The 15,605-nt window shown below is 37.0% G+C and overlaps 2 protein-coding genes and 1 non-coding gene across 6 annotated transcripts; 1 reads left to right on the top strand and 2 right to left on the bottom strand.

Annotated features, from left to right (window-relative positions):
* The first annotated feature begins 1,584 nt into the window (after window positions 1–1,584).
* On the top strand, window positions 1,585–11,230 carry LOC147545748 (uncharacterized). 4 transcript variants are annotated; one of them, XM_086673674.1, is made up of 9 exons: window positions 1,711–2,374; window positions 2,768–3,133; window positions 3,224–3,483; window positions 5,800–5,941; window positions 6,971–7,342; window positions 7,463–7,594; window positions 8,548–8,676; window positions 8,818–10,105; window positions 10,226–11,230. In XM_086673674.1, the coding sequence occupies exons 1-9, from the start codon at window positions 2,237–2,239 to the stop codon at window positions 11,035–11,037; spliced, it is 3,639 nt and encodes a 1,212-aa protein (XP_086529800.1). In that variant the 5' UTR covers window positions 1,711–2,236; the 3' UTR covers window positions 11,038–11,230. The 4 variants fall into 4 exon arrangements, with proteins under 4 accessions (XP_086529797.1, XP_086529800.1, XP_086529798.1 ...); XM_086673672.1 differs by having other exon boundaries at window positions 1,844–2,374; window positions 10,196–11,230; XM_086673673.1 differs by having other exon boundaries at window positions 1,844–2,374; window positions 10,208–11,230.
* A 2,473-nt stretch (window positions 11,231–13,703) lies between these two features.
* On the bottom strand, window positions 13,704–13,806 carry LOC147545749 (U6 spliceosomal RNA). Its single transcript, XR_015224450.1, has one exon. It is a non-coding gene; the product is annotated as a U6 spliceosomal RNA (small nuclear RNA).
* A 943-nt stretch (window positions 13,807–14,749) lies between these two features.
* LOC147545750 (uncharacterized) lies at window positions 14,750–15,368 on the bottom strand. The gene is made up of 2 exons (XM_086636175.1): window positions 15,138–15,368; window positions 14,750–14,973 (listed from the first exon to the last, which is right to left on the bottom strand). Exons 1-2 carry the CDS (start codon window positions 15,270–15,272, stop codon window positions 14,893–14,895), a joined length of 216 nt encoding a protein of 71 aa, XP_086492301.1. The 5' UTR covers window positions 15,273–15,368; the 3' UTR covers window positions 14,750–14,892.
* Window positions 15,369–15,605: the final 237 nt, after the last annotated feature.

Consider the following 15,605-nt stretch of genomic DNA (forward strand, 5'->3'; position numbering starts at 1 on the left):
TGTTCAACATTTAAAGATATATATAACCAGTACATAAAATCTCGTGAAGATATAACTTGTAACCAGTTTATTTGTAATTAACTTTATATCAGCTAAATGAGACGATTTAATGGAACAAACGTTAACATGGTTTCCATCTTGGAAAAGATTATATTTGTGAAGGTAGTATTTAAATTACTACCTATATACGATGCCAATGAGTGTAGAAATTAGTCCTATAACCTTTGACTTTTAGTATAGGAAGAACAATATTTAGTAAAGGCAGTGCGTTACAATGTCAATTTATGTATTTGCTCTTCCTTTACGAAATTAGTTTAAGGAGGGCATTATAAGGATCATTTAATAAATAATGTTAAAATATAAGGACTTTGATAAAAATTAATAATAGATCTAATATTCTATTCAAAGACAAAACGAAGACATCGACTTAAACGAAACATCGACTTAAAAGAGGACATCGACAAAAGAAGATATCAACTTAAACAAAGACATATATAATGAAGATAATATGTTTCAGGTAAAGAAAAATCATTTTATCGTCTTCCTCCATGGTTGAACAAACGTTTTAGGCTTTTATGTTGTTTTTGTTTCGTAAAGGATTTTCGGTTGGGTCGACTGAAAAAGACAACAAATTTCCGTCGGACCGGCTGAAAAAGACAACAAATTTCGGTCGGGTCTGCTGAAAAAAAAAAATAAATTTCGGCCGGGCCGGCTGAAATTGTTCTGTTTTTTCATTCGCTATGAACAAATTTGTTTAAATTTTTAGTTGTTCTGGAATTGTGATTTTGGAACAGAAAATTACAGAGATTTACAAAGGTCCCAACTGAAATTATAACCAAAACAAATTAATCAGTTCAGAAGATGAGGAAGAACTATTTCCTTTCCTTCTTTGTATTCTTCATTGCAATATTGATACTTACTTGAAATCTTCAGAAGTTACTTTAATTAGCGTTAAACTCTAAAATCTATGGAGAAATCAAGCAATAACAAGAATTACAAACCCCTCTATGGAGATGAAATTTGTGTTAGTCATCTAGGGTTTAGGTTTCCATCTCTATCTCTCTCTTTGATCGAAACGAACAAATCTAGGGTTTTTTTCTCTCTTTTGATTAAACAGGTTTTAAGGGTGTTTATATCTCTTCTCTCTCTTTGATCGACAAACAGGTTTTTGGTCGAATATGACTTTTCTCTCTTCTCTATCTTTTGGTCGAAAATAGTTTGAGGGGAGGGACCAAAGTTAAAGTTGGGACATTTTAGAAAATATCGTTTATCTCTCCATATTCTAAAAATAATGCTCTCCCTATTTAATGCACTGCCTTAGCTAAAAATTGCTCTTCCTACCATAGGCCTAACCTTTTTATATGGATAATCAATTAATTAGATCATATTATATAAAAATCTCACAGGATGAACTAAAATATCCAAACTACCATAAATAATCAATACAGCCGTACGACATTGATACATCAAGACGATAAACTAAACTCATAAACAATCATATCAAAAAATAGTACAAACCCTAAAAGACCATGAAAATAAATTCTAAATATAGAAAAATAAGTTACGGAGGTCACAAAAAATCTTCTCTAAAATAACTAGACCGTCTAAGAGATGCAAAACCAAACGAATCAGACAATCAGTGATCCATATGCATAATAAAAATCAATTATTTAGATATATTTAGTTTGATATTTTTCAACAAAAAAAAATGTTTAGTATGGTATGTCATTTATTCTAAGATCAAACCAAACTAAACCAAATCAAAGTGATATCACATTAGATTTTTTGTTTAGGAAAAAACACAATCAATTTACTTTTGGTTAGATTTACCCTTTCCTAAATCAACATAAAAGGTAAAAACATCCTACCTTCATAATTTTTTTTTTCTCTCTCACTACAAATGCAAAAATAAAGCACCAAAAACAAAATCCCTCTCCCTCCCTCATCGCCTCCTCTTTCTTCTGCCCCCAAATACTTTTTTTTTTTCTCAACTAGAGTCCAGATTCGTATTTCTTTCTCCACCATCGATCTGATTAACTTCAATCTGAATTCAATCCCCCCAAAACCCATTTTCATCCGATTCATCACTCTTTGATTCTTTCAATTGATTTTAGTTCTTATTCGTTTTATGAGTATAGAACAATCGATTTTGAATTCTAACTTGATGGTGAATACTATGGAGATTCATCAGGAGGTATGAAAAGATTGAAAGGACGGATCTTTTAGAACTTGAAAAATGCCGGGATTACCAGAGCGAAATCCTAAATTGAATGAGGTTGCGGCGGTGCTCTATTCATCTTGTTCAGGTGCCCCTGTTCCGGCAAATGGAATATGGTCTAAGCATCGAGATATCTCCTTTGATCAGCTTCAGAAGGTAATCAGTAATGGTTTTTTTTTTTCACTTATTAGCATCTATTGAATGCTTCTTTAGTTCTCAAGATAGTTAGTGATAATTAGAGTTTGGATAATCTGATTTTGTAGTTTACTTGATTATATGTGATCTTCTTAGATATGGGTTTGATTAGGTTTTGATGAATTTTCAATATATTTGATTAGTAGTTTATCACTTAATGACTGTAATATATTTTTATATATATTAGGGAAGATAGATTGGTTTTTTAGTTAAAGACTTATCTCAACTTGGTAATTGGTAAGGAAATTAAAAGGAGAACTCAAAGTTAACTGTTTTACAAGTTAATTGTGTTATATGTGATAATGGGTATTTTAGTAGTAAAAATACTTGTTTGACATTTTCTCTCTAATGTAGTTTTGGAACGAGTTGAAATCTCAAGCGAGGAAGGAGCTTTTAAGAATTGATAAGCAAACACTTTTTGAGCATGTTCGTAAGAATTTTTTCTGCTCTAGATGTAATGGGTTGCTACTTGAAAGTTTTTCGCACATTGTCATGTACGGGAAGTCTTTGCAGCAAGAGGGTGGAACAACCATGAGTCTTCCTCCTTGCAGATTGGATAGGTTGAAAAATGATAACAGTGAGAATACAACTCATTTGAGTTGTCAAGATGATGTCCAAGATCCATTTATTCACCCTTGGGGAGGTCTTGCTACAACGAAGGATGGGTTACTAACACTCATGGATTGTTTTCTCGATGCTAAGTTAAGGGCCCTCCAATATGTAAGTTCTACAACTCTTATTACCTGATTTTGATCATTATTTTAGATTGCTTGTTTCTCTTAGTTATATATTTCTTATTGCATGTTTCAGGCATTTGATAGTGCAAGAATGAGGGAACGGCAACGTAAGTTGCTCTATCCTGATGCATGCGGTGGAGGGGGTCGGGGATGGATTAGCCAAGGAATGACTAATTATGGCAGAGGTCATGGAACCAGGGAAGCATGTGCTCTTCACACTGCTAGACTTTCTTGTGAAGCACTGCTTGGTTTCTGGTCTGCACTGGGAAATGAAATGCAACGGTCTCTTCTAAGAATGAAGGAAGACGATTTTATTGAGAGGCTCATGTACCGGTTAGTCTGTACCTTTTAATATTCACGTGCTTAATCTATTTTTCTAAGTCAGCATAAGTATTATCATGTTAAACAAATAGCTGCATGGGCATTTTAAAGCAAGAAAGAAGCCACGTCGTAAACTGTTGCTGTATGCTTCAATTAATTAATTTACGTCATAGTATCAGGAAGGCAATGACTCACTGCCTAGTGGCTTCTTAACTTCTTTTTCCGTTAAATTCAAGTTTTCACGTCAGCTTGTCAGCTTAAAATTTCTGGAAATACTTCAGATAATTATAAATGATGACCCGGCAACAAGAGAACGAGACAAAGAAGGGAATGCCCAATACCTCCCATCCATAGATATAAGGAGATTTAGTCAGCTGTCGGCTAGTTACAACGTTGTTTTATAATTTATCCTCGTGGTCTAATTTTGGATTAAGAGGCTGAACCTTTCTAATTTTTGCAAGTAACTCCCGCAACTGCTATGGAAAAGAACTCTTTCTAAATGTAGATAGGCCAAGCGATCTTTAGATAGATTGAGGAAGACTAAACTCTTTCAGCTAACTTCATGTTCTCCTAAAAATACTTCTTGGTTGTTGATAATAGCTGCTTTTAAGTTAGTGTTTTGATGTTTATTGATTCTCGAATATCCTAATGATTGGAGAAAGATGCGGGAAGATTAAGTGTTTGACAACAAAGATTCGTATTTTCACGTCATTTCAGTAGTAAGCACGGTCTAGTTTATTAATTCTTCCACCCATAAGAAAAGAAGAGTGCAAGTCAAGAAAAAGTCGGTAGTTCAATAAAAAACCTTCATTCTTTACGCTAAGTGACGCATAACTGCACTACAACAGCAAATCAAAGTCACCCTGAGGAAGATCCTTTCCTCCCAGGATACCACCAGCGCATACTTATTCCTTAGGATCTTCATATCCTTCCCTCCCTCATCTTGTTCATTCACAGGCTGGAAAAGTAATTTCCAGTTCTAACTTTGTGTGGGGAAAAGGATTTTACATTGGTTGCGGCTTTGGGGAATAAAAAAAATTCTCCGGGGAATAAAGATTTTAGTCAATAAATATCGACTCAGGGGCATATATTTTTTAGTCCAAAAATTGGCTTGATCAAAAATTGCCCCCTAAGCTTCATCTTCTCTCCCCCCCATCTCTCTCCTATTGCTCTCTCTCCCACTGTCTCGCACCATCTCTCTCTTGTTTTCTTATTCTTTCCCTCTTCTTTTCTTAGTCTCTCTCTCTCTCTCTCTCTCTCTCTCTCTTTCTCTCTTTTCGCTTCCTCATTATCAATCTCTTACTATCTCTCTATTGCTCTCACTATCAATGTCTCTCCATCTCTCACTGTTTCTCTCTCAATCTCTCACTGTTTCTCAATCGATCTCTCATTTTTTCTCTCGTTCTCTCACACAAACACTGCTTCGGCAAAGGGAAGTGTTCCTTTCGTCGGAACCTGACATCCTCCTCGAGGATTTCGTGGCCACGAAACATTTTGTGGCCATTACCATTTCGTGGCCATGAACTCTATGATTTCCAGAGATAGAGAGAGATTTCTACAACGAAAGAAATTAATGAGAATGATCTACAATGAAAGAGAGATCTAGATGAGAACGACAGAGGGATAGTCAATGAGAGCGAGAGAACGAGAGAGGGAGAGAGGGAGAACGAGAGCAATAAGAGAGAGAGAGAGAGGGTAACAGTGAGTTAGAGAGGAGAAGAGAGGAAAGAAAAGAGGTGGCAATGGTGGTGCGGGAAGTTGTGGTGGTGAAGGCGATAAAGATGATGAAGATTAAGGGGCAATGTTTGATCAAGTGAGTTTTTGGACTAAAATAAAATATGCACCCGAGAATATACAAAAAAAACATGGATTCCCTAGAGAATTTATTTCTCCGAGATCATTCTTTATTCCTCAAAGCCGCGGCCTTTTGCAATATACTTTTCCTTTATCTTCAAATACCTCGGTGGAATAAGTAAAAGGAGCATAAATTTATTTTCTATATTTGTTGATCCATAATTGCTGTAGGATAGAGCATGTTAACATGGAGCAGGATTTGTTTTTTAGAGCTGGGTACACCTCAACATATAAGTCGAGGAAAATGAGAATTGAGTATTACCATCTTTTCTCATTTTCCTGTTTCCATGTTAAGGCTTGCCAAAAATGTTTAACTTGAGTTTAATATTGTAAGTCCAGGGGATGCAGTTTGTTCAAACTTGAGTTCTGAATTTCGTTGTTGAGTTGTACATATAGCCCGACATTACTATCAAAGAGATGCAGTGTTTTATCAGATGGTTATAGAAGAGCTCATAACTGATGTTCGTTTAACAGATTCGAGAGCAAAAGATTCTGCAGAGATTGCAGAAGAAACGTTATTCGTGAGTTTAAGGAACTGAAGGAGCTAAAACGCATACGGAGGGAGACCCGCTGCACAATTTGGTTTTGCGCTGCTGATGCAGCATTTGAATATGAGGTGTGTCCACAAGCTTTATACCTACTTTGTTGCCTGCATTCATGTATATAGTGTTTGAAGTTCTATATAGAATGAGAACTACATGATACATTTGTAACAGCTGATATTTATATGATGCTTTATACGGCCCTCCAGTGCGTTGATTCTGCTGAATTATTGTAATTTTGTTCGATGTAATACTAATTAGAGATTTATACTGCCAGATTCGGAGTTAATTGGCAATTGTAATTGCTACACTTAACTTACAAAAACTCTTTCGAAACTTTTTTGTTTCAAAATTTCTTTACAGAAACTCTCTTCAGTCTCTTGATATTTTCAATTGCCTACCTGTCTAAGAATATTTAACCGAATGTCCTACCTGTTCTGCTTCTGTCGGTAGTAGATTATTCTTCATTATCTATAAGGGAATAACTCTTTTCTAATTGTATTATCCATTTACGTAGATGCATTAAAAATTCCATTTCTAATTTTGGTTAGAATTACGAAAATTGGGTCAGTTAGACTTCAATTCTTAGTCTGAAGAAGTCTCATCAATGTTTCTTTAGCAACTGTTTCTGATTAGCAATTTCATCACTCCACCGGTATAATGAAGAACCAGAACAACATGTCAGCGAGCTTAAATGAAAGTTCAAATAACGAATCATTTTTGGTATGGAAGTCATTCGTGATAGCTCATCCGTATAAGCTGAATTTGGAAATTGGACCTAAGAGTCTCAAAAGGAAAGTTGTTTGTTTTCATTTTTATAAAATGCAAAGCAACATCATTGATTAACTTGGTAGGAGGTTTGATCTCCCTTCTCTTCATTTATTCGTTTTTCCAATTTCTTTTGATCCCATTCCCATGTCATACCTGTGAAAGTGATGGAGCATCTGCGATGATAAGAAAGAAAGTAGGTTAAGGTTAAATAGAAGGAACTTGGTGATTGAAAGTTACATTCATGTTTATTTATTTCTTTACTGTTTCCAGCATATAACTTGTGAGACAGATCCGTCCATGCACGTGTCAACTTATATCTTTACTGTATTCAGGTGTCTGATAACACAGTCCAAGCAGATTGGCATCACTCATTCACTGAAACTGTTGGAACATACCATCACTTTGAATGGGCTGTTGGAACAGGGGAAGGAAAATCAGACATTGTAGAATTCGAAGATGTTGGCATGAGGAGAAGAGTTCAAGTCACTGGTCTTAATCTTTGTGGTTTGACTGCATGTTTTATTACATTGAGGGCTTGGAAGGTGGATGGTCGTTGCAGTGAGCTTATTGTAAAAGCCCACGCATTGAAAGGTGAACCATGTGTCCATCGAAGACTTATCGTTGGGGAAGGATTCGTTACTATGACAGAAGGCGAGTGTATAGCAAGATTTTTTGAGCAAGCTGAGGAAGCTGAAGACGACGAGGTAAATCCAGGATTTGCAGACCTATTCTATTTTTGGCATCATTATAATATGCTAGATAATTCTTGAATAACATGTAATATGCATTTCTATATTTAAATACACATGTATTAACACTTCCAGGATGACGATTCCATGGGCAAAGATGGAAATGAACCAGAAGAAGGTGGCTCCCGTCCACAAAAGCATGCAAAGAGTCCTGAACTAGCTAGAGAATTTCTTCTGGATGCTGCAATTGTTATCTTCAAAGAGCAGGTAAACCTTGTTCTCAAATGGGAACACTAACATCCTTATTATGTGGAAGCTCAACATTCAGATAAACTTTTTTTTTTTTTTTTTTGAAAACTTGAGTTAATATATAAAAAATGGGGAAAACTATACAAAGGGTAGTTTGGTTATGGGTGGTTGAATCTCACATAACCCAAGCCTCCCAATTCCTGACTACATCCATAAAAGACGCAAATTTAAATTTCGGGTTTGACCCTATCCAATTATGGATTCTCCCTTTGACGTCTTCAACTTCTAAATCCGAAAAAAGGTTGGCCTCTTTGAAGATTTTCTCATTCCGCTCCTTCCAGATGCACCATACTATTGCTGCCGGTACAAGGTTCCAAATTTCCTTCTTCGAGCCTGTTTTTTTTAAATCTTCCCATTGCTCAAAGAGCTTTATGATGGTGTTCGGCCTACACCATTGAGTTCGTATAAGTGGGATGCTTTTCACATCTGAGGAAGAGGTGGTCCACTGTTTCCTCTTCTGCTTTGCACATGATGCATCGGTTTGCCATTTGAAACCTTACTTCTTTAAGGAATCCACCGATTTTATCAGAATCTTCTTAGAGAGTATACCTAATTTGTGACACTTGAAAGAAAAAGTTGTTTCGTTTTGTTTATTTATTTTTTCTCTTTGGTTTTCTTATGTAACCAAGGAAGACCACAAAGCACTCACTCCACCATTACGTCGGATCATGGTAGTTACATAAATGAGTATTCCCTAACTGTTAAAATTTAGTCTCATTTAACTGTAATTTAGTCTGATTTGCAATAGCTAGTTTCCGACGAGTTTAGGTTCAAATACTTGTCTGATTTAATGGGATTGTATATCATATGCAGAGACAATGTACTCTAAGGTCTTTGTGCAAGAGCATTTGAAGATTGTTTGTCTCGTTTTGTATTTTGCGATCCTTAAATTCTTGTGTGTGAAATTTCAGGTAGAGAGAGCTTTTAGAGAAGGAACAGCCAGACAGAACGCCCATAGCGTATTTGTTTGTCTCGCCTTAAAATTACTGGAAGAACGTATTCACGTTGCATGCAAAGAAATCATTACATTAGAAAAACAGGTAAAATATATTTTCTATGATACGGAGGAATAAACCTTTGAGTACTAATTCCGTGTTGGTTTTATGGCTTAATTTTTAACTAGAAGAGATGGAAGCAACTCTATTATTCTAGGGTATCCTGATGGGTTATGCTCTCTACAGATCAAGCTTGTTGAAGAAGAAGAAAAGGAAAAACGTGAAGAGGAAGAACGGAAAGAGAGGAAGAAAGCAAAAGAGAGAGAGAAAAAGCTGAGAAGGAAAGAGAGACTAAAAGGGAAAGATAAGGAAAATCAGGAGACTGAGTTGAAATCTGAGGAATTTGAGGAAACTTCGGAAGTTCCTGATATTTCATCAAAAAAATCATCCCCGGATACCAAGGGGGAGTTGTTTAACACTTTCAACTCAGAGGATTCACTTAGCGAATCAGGAGATATAATTCTAGACAGGCCTCTCTCACCAGATCTCCAACATGAACAATCTTCAAACGGGTGCATGGTATCAGATTTCGAAAAGATTAGTGACGATAGTCAACAGCTCAGTCAAATTTCTGATAGCAGGTTCAATGCAAGGAATGTGAGTGATTCATTTGTAGTTGAACAGCCAAAATCTTTCCACAAACAGAGAGTTAGGAAAGACTATCAACTGGATTCATCTTCTAAATGGCATGGCAGAAGCAGTTCTGTGATTGACGACGAGAGTGGTGATCTGGGTGATGAATTTGAGTCAAGATCTCATGGTAGTTCCACAGAGACTACTACTAGGTATGTCAATGGCGTTAATAGACAACCAAGAAACAACCCTCTGAAGTTTAAATCTAGAACATTTGTACCCAAGTACGAGGACAAGTTTCACTGTTCAAACCACAAAGTTCGTGATAAATATGACGATAAGGCATGTGGTTGCAATCTGGAAAGTGATTACCGAACAAAAGATTATCAGAACTCTTCATCGATAACATCATATCGAGATACCAAAATCAAGTCCGTATCTTCATCGGATGTCTCCAGGCCATTATACAACAAAAGCAAGTACACCAATGGATTGTACTCGCCTGATAGTAGTAGAAATCCCAGAAACAAGCTTGTTTCCGGTAGAATTGCCAGTAGAGATTTTGTCCGTATTAAGCAAGTCTGGGAACCTGTTGATTCAAGAAAAGGGTGCCCTAGAAGCAATTCTTATCCTGAAATTAACTTGCAATCAACCACTTCCCTGGTTGATGCATGTGAAAGTCAGAAAGATAAAGTCGAACATCAACAAGCTGGTGACCTTAACTCATCGGGTGTTCCACCTTTAGCTGAACATTCGAGAAGTTCAGATAGTATTTGTGAATTGAGTGAACACCAATACCAGGAGGATAATAATGAGAAGGAATCAAGAAATTCCATCCCAGACACAGATAGAAGAAGTGCAGGGTTGTTGGGAGTAAAGCCCCCTTCAAGTTCTGCAAAAGGTAATTCTGATCCTGCAACAACCAATACTATTTATTCGAATAACTGCTCATTATTTCTCACTGAACAAGATAGTTCTTTCTATTCAAAAGATCAAAATAAAGAATCTTCACCGATCACAGATTCAGAAAATTGCATTCAACGGTCTCAAGGAACTGGAATTTCAAGCACCCAGAACAGCAGAGGTTGGAACTCTGTGCCAAGCAAGGATGAAACCGGGAATCCAGATCTCAAAGGAGTCTTACCATCAAGAGATTTTCATATTCCTGATGATAGAGTCATGGAAAAAACAAGCTTGCAGCAACCACCTCTGCTTCCGTCGATGCGTAACCAAGGTATATCTTACCCAGTTCTTCCTGCTCCTTCAACAATGGCATACTACCATCAAAGACCCACTTCTTGGCCATCAACACCAGTTAATGGACCAATGTCGTTTCCCCAGCAGAGTGTCTTCCTCATACCTACCCATCTTGGATATGGTCTACCCAAACCCCAGCCTCCTCACTTCTCCATGCAGTATAGTACCAGACAACCCATGATAAATCGTCCTGACCGCAGTCAACTTCCGGTATATCCGTTGGTTAACCAAGTCAATAGCATGAACCTTGGAGAGGAAACCAGGAGTAGTATTAATTTAGGTGGACCAGAAGAACCAATTACTGTACCAGATATAATGCAAGTTCCAAGTAGCAGAGAAGTGCCATCGAATCAGAACAGGAACTCCGGCGCAACAATGAAGGAAGATGATAACTTTTCATTGTTTCATTTTGGTGGACCGCTATCAGCTGTAACAGGTAATAATCTAAACGCAGGATCTTTGAAGGAGAGAACTTTCGGTGATACTTGTTCAAAATCACCAACTAGAAAAGAGATGACTGGTGAAGAATATAGCCTGTTTGCCGCAAGTAACAAACCAATTTTCCCCTTCTTTTAAAAGAAGGTAAGATGGAGAGTTGGAGGAGTTAGTTACAATTCACTTTGAAATAATATACTCAGAGATTATAAGAGTTTATATGGAATCTTGCTTGCTTGATTGATTATGATTCCAATTTATATGACTGTTTTGTTTCTTTATACAGAGAAAAAGATTTTGAGACTGGAATAATAGTTTGAAAAATTTGTGATCAGAGGCTAGTTTTTTTCTTCAGTATACACAGTATTTGAAGTATTTGTCGAAATATTGTCTGCTATTAGTTGAGTTTTTAGTTGCAGGATGACGGTTCGCTGTTCATCACTTCTTCGAAGAACTTCAAACCACTGGAGTGAAAATCACATTGATTTTTTACAGTCTCTCCCTAATACCTGATACGTAGTTCCGTCTATGAAGCCTAAAGCTTCAACCGTGACATGGCAGTAAGCAGTATCTCTTGCCTTCTTCAGTGGCCAAGTTGAAGGGTTTCAACGCTTCCCACCTTTGTTTTTCAAGGTTGAGCTTGTTCTATTGAAGCTACTGCTATGCTGCCGTTCTGTTGTTCAAGAGAAAGCATGAACGTACAAAGATAAGTATACAGGTATTAGAGGAGGTATCTATATATGATAAATCGGGACAGATTGAAATGGGCTAATAGCGAGAGCAAGGTGGTATAGGAAACACAGAGAGAGAGAGAGAGAGAATTCTGATAAAGGGAATTAGCCCCCTAGCCAGCTCTACCACCCTATTAAGCTAAAGTAAGGTGGTCTAAGTGTTCTAGTGAATAGCCTTATATTCATGCTTCATCCCAACCATTGGCTTGTACAGTAGAACCTGTCATTCTTTCTAGGCATGGGTCTTCTCTCTGAACAAGCAAGGATGTGGGTGGGATTCCAAATTAGGCTAGTAAGTTCCGTCCATCCAGCCTTTATATCCGGTTCATTCAAGTGCACAAATCTTAGATGATTAGCTTATTTCCTTTCCTCAACATCAGTTGTTAATCAATCCAGCCTACTTATTTGATTCATTCTTTGAATCATGCCTTCTGGATTTCTTCCGTAGGTTAGCTCTTCTCTCCGATGATCGGGATTAGCTCGACCTGGAGTAGAAAAGAGGGGGGGGGGGGGGGGGGGGGGGGGGGACAGGTCCCAAAGCAACCAATATCCTGCCTGGTCGTGGGCCTGATCCCGGAGAGGAGGGGTGTATAGTGCGACTTGTCAGACATGTATAGGGGATTTCCATCTCCCCCGATCGAGTCCATGCTTCACCTAAGATCGAATGAACTATCAAAAATTTCCAGCATCAAGTTAAGTTTGGAAGTTCAATGTAAGTCATTTCAGCCTGAACCAACCAAAGTCACCCCACCAACCACCAGTAGCATTTCAACCAAACCTGGTTTCAGAGCAAAAGCAGCACCATTGAATTGCATTTTAAATCACACTTGGATAGGGAAAAAATCCTAGACTATAGAGGGATAAGTGGCTAAGGTGGTTGATCACCATTATTTGATTCACCGATATCCCATTGATCCATAACTGGAAAAAGGGGCGGATTCGGAAGAATCCTTTGTTCCACATCTCTGTAGCTTTTTTAGCCAATTAATAATTCTCAAATTAAGCCCCTGTTGCTAGCTCTCTATCCCGCTTTTGAACGACTACTAGCTTTGAGCTTCATTTTGATCTTCTACCTCTAGACGATCAATGGGCTCTGTCTCCCTATATTTAGCCATTACCTCGCTAAAAAGTGGGCTCAATATCCGTACCAATTTTGGAGACATGTGACTAGTGTCTAGGTCTTTTTGCATCTTTTTAATTAAAATAGGGTACACGTTGGGTGTGATGTTTCCTTCTGCCGGAGTGTCAAATACTCAGCGTACTCTCTACAGGGCAGGTAGTTGCCTAATCGAGTGGTCTGATACATACCTTATTCTTACTCACCTTGCTCCTCTGATCCCATTTTACTGTTTTCTATGTAATGTTATCCAATTATCTTCGACTCCCTTCTCCATGTGTCGAAGGAATCAACCATGTCTGATTGCTTCACTGGCAGGCGCATCCACGGACACCCATACCACAACTTCGGAATAATTGAGTAGGAAGGAGTAGGAGTCAAAAGCAACACAAGAGCTAAGTTGGAATGAATTCAATTTAGTCTGTACTCTTAACTTCATCTTGGACCAAATGGTCCTTTTTAAGGGTTCATCACCTTGAGACGGTATATTAACCACCACCACCATCACAAGGTTCAACCAGAATTTGATCATCTAAAACTAAACCATCCGACTCAAATGTATCGGAAACAAGTCTAGATCAACCATTCAGGCGAGTGAAATATCACGACTAGAAAAAACAGAAACAAGGAAACCAGACTTGAGTCTATTCAGAGACATAATAGTCATGTTTAAATCTTACAAATAATACCTTTCTACATGAGTTAATTTTCAACTTTTGTTGGTACTTTGCTGTAAGGGTAATTTTAGACCTAAAATATGGGAAATGCAAGTTTTACTATCTTTCTTGTTGAAGTTCTACTTGACATCTCTCTTTTTTTTGTTAAACAAGTTCTGAACCAAGATCAGAAGCTTCAAGTCAATATATAAGTTAGGTCTAGAAGCAATTGTGAACTTGTAATTCAAATAGGCAAGTTATCGTAGAATGTACCCAGGAAATTGGAGTGAAATAAAAACAAAAAAAAATTTGGACCATTTCTCGATTTGTGCGTGTCATCCTTGCGCAGGGGCCATGCTAATCTTCTCTGTATCGTTCCAATTTTATCGGATGTCCCCGAAGGGACACTTGTACTGCTTGGGAAAGTGTATAAGAAGTATTATGATATAAACAGATTCTACAATGTGGTACTAATATTTCCCTCTTTACTTTCTGCGGCTTCTGGCTTCATTGTTGAATCCAATTTGTGCAAGCCCACTTTTAGCCCAATTTGGCAAGTATGACTTCCAATTACCTTAGAGGTAGTTGTATAGGCGCACCTATTCGACTAAAGACTGTTTCTTATAATGAGTTAAACTACTAATAAACTACAAATATGCAACTGAATTTATATGACTTTGTAGTATGGAGCTGAATTCGTAAGATGTCTGATTAACTCGTGGATTCTCACGTGTTTTTCATCTTTTTTATTCCATTTTCTTAGTGTCTTGTGAGAAATTCTCACATGGAAAAAGTGTAAAATATTGTTCTTTTATCTTCATTATCAACTAATTTGACGTTGTATTTACAAACTAACCATGGTGTTGTGTTGCCAATCAATTTGATGTTGTACTTGCAACAAGTTCAACGACCATAAGTGCTCCAAATCACCCGATAAAAGAGACGTGCTGGACTCAAAATGTACCAGACATAAAAAGAACGTAAGAGGCGCCGAGAAGGCGAAAAAGGGTTGTATAATATTAGGTTTTGAGTTAAGTACTTACTGCCAAAGCTTAAAACTTTGGAATACAAAATTGAATCCAACATCCACAAAACCTTGACCTCTCTATATTACCAGATTTTAAATAATGACTTCTAAAACTAATAAAAAGTAATATATAAATTACGTAATAATTTGTCGGGCTTTGGACTTCTTTGTTGTTGGACTTTAGGCCTCTTTAGTTCTTGATTTAAATTAGACGATTATCGTGCTTATTACATCTGCATTGATGCATCTATGCCTTGTAAAGCCTAAATTATATCGTAGTCGAATTCTCAAAATAAAATAAAATAATATAATCAACACATAATTTTAGCAAATTGGTAAGATCATACTATACTAATTGAAGAAAATATCAACTTAAACAATGATGATGTTTGAATAATAGTACAAAATTTTATTCAAAACTACAAAGACAATATAACAAAGAAGAACCATTCAACTTCACTCTAATTAGGGTTTGGTTCCTGCAAATGGAAAAGGGGGTAGTCGAAGAACAGCTTCTTCAGTCTCAATTGGATCAGATCGCAATATCTAACAAAAACCCAACAAACAAAATCAAAAATTTAGATGAAAATTAAATTAAATTCAACTCAATCAAAACAAATGAATAAAATTTAGAGCAAAAAAGCTGAAAACTTTAGAAAAACCCTAAACGGTGAGGGTATAGAAGAAGAGAGAAAGAGAGAGAGACGTACAGGATCTCGGAGGATAGGCTTCGTATCATCTTGAGCAAGTCTGAATGGAGGCTTGGTCTTTTGATCCTTTCCTGTTGAAATCTTTGTCTCCCTTTTGGAATCTCTTGGTTTGATTTGAATCTCTGAAGCTTTCATGGTGGTATTGTTTCAAGGCGCTTTTTTGCACTTAGGTTTTTGGAGGGAGGTTATTTTGTAGTAATAAAATGGTAGGGGGTAACTAGCACATGATATGAGCTTTGGAAGGCCACCAACTAGGTTCCCATCACAAATATTTGTGAGGTCTGTAACAATATTATTTGTCTACTCACACAACAAATATCTTGAAGTTAATAAAAGCAAGGGCAGAAATGAGCTGGACTAAACGAGTAAAACGAGATGCCTAAAAGTTTTGCACAAGACAAAATAATCAGAGGGCAAAAAAATTAGTATAAGAACATCGCATTTTGCTATATGGAGTTTCAAAACAAA

Source organism: Eschscholzia californica, unplaced genomic scaffold (genome assembly GCF_041429995.1).
Source record: "Eschscholzia californica isolate CP2 unplaced genomic scaffold, dmEscCali1.0.p SCAF_4, whole genome shotgun sequence".
Taxonomy (NCBI): Eukaryota; Viridiplantae; Streptophyta; class Magnoliopsida; order Ranunculales; family Papaveraceae; genus Eschscholzia; species Eschscholzia californica.

Coding starts and splice junctions, on each gene's coding strand:
- LOC147545748 (XM_086673671.1), top strand. CDS start 2,237: ATGCCGGGATTACCAGAGCGAAATCCTAAATTGAATGAGGTTGCGGCG. Junction 3,134..3,223: donor AGTTAAGGGCCCTCCAATAT/GTAAGTTCTACA, acceptor TGCATGTTTCAG/GCATTTGATAGTGCAAGAAT. Junction 7,595..8,547: donor TTGTTATCTTCAAAGAGCAG/GTAAACCTTGTT, acceptor GTGAAATTTCAG/GTAGAGAGAGCTTTTAGAGA.
- LOC147545750 (XM_086636175.1), bottom strand. CDS start 15,272: ATGAAAGCTTCAGAGATTCAAATCAAACCAAGAGATTCCAAAAGGGAG. Junction 14,974..15,137: donor AGCCTATCCTCCGAGATCCT/GTACGTCTCTCT, acceptor GGTTTTTGTTAG/ATATTGCGATCTGATCCAAT.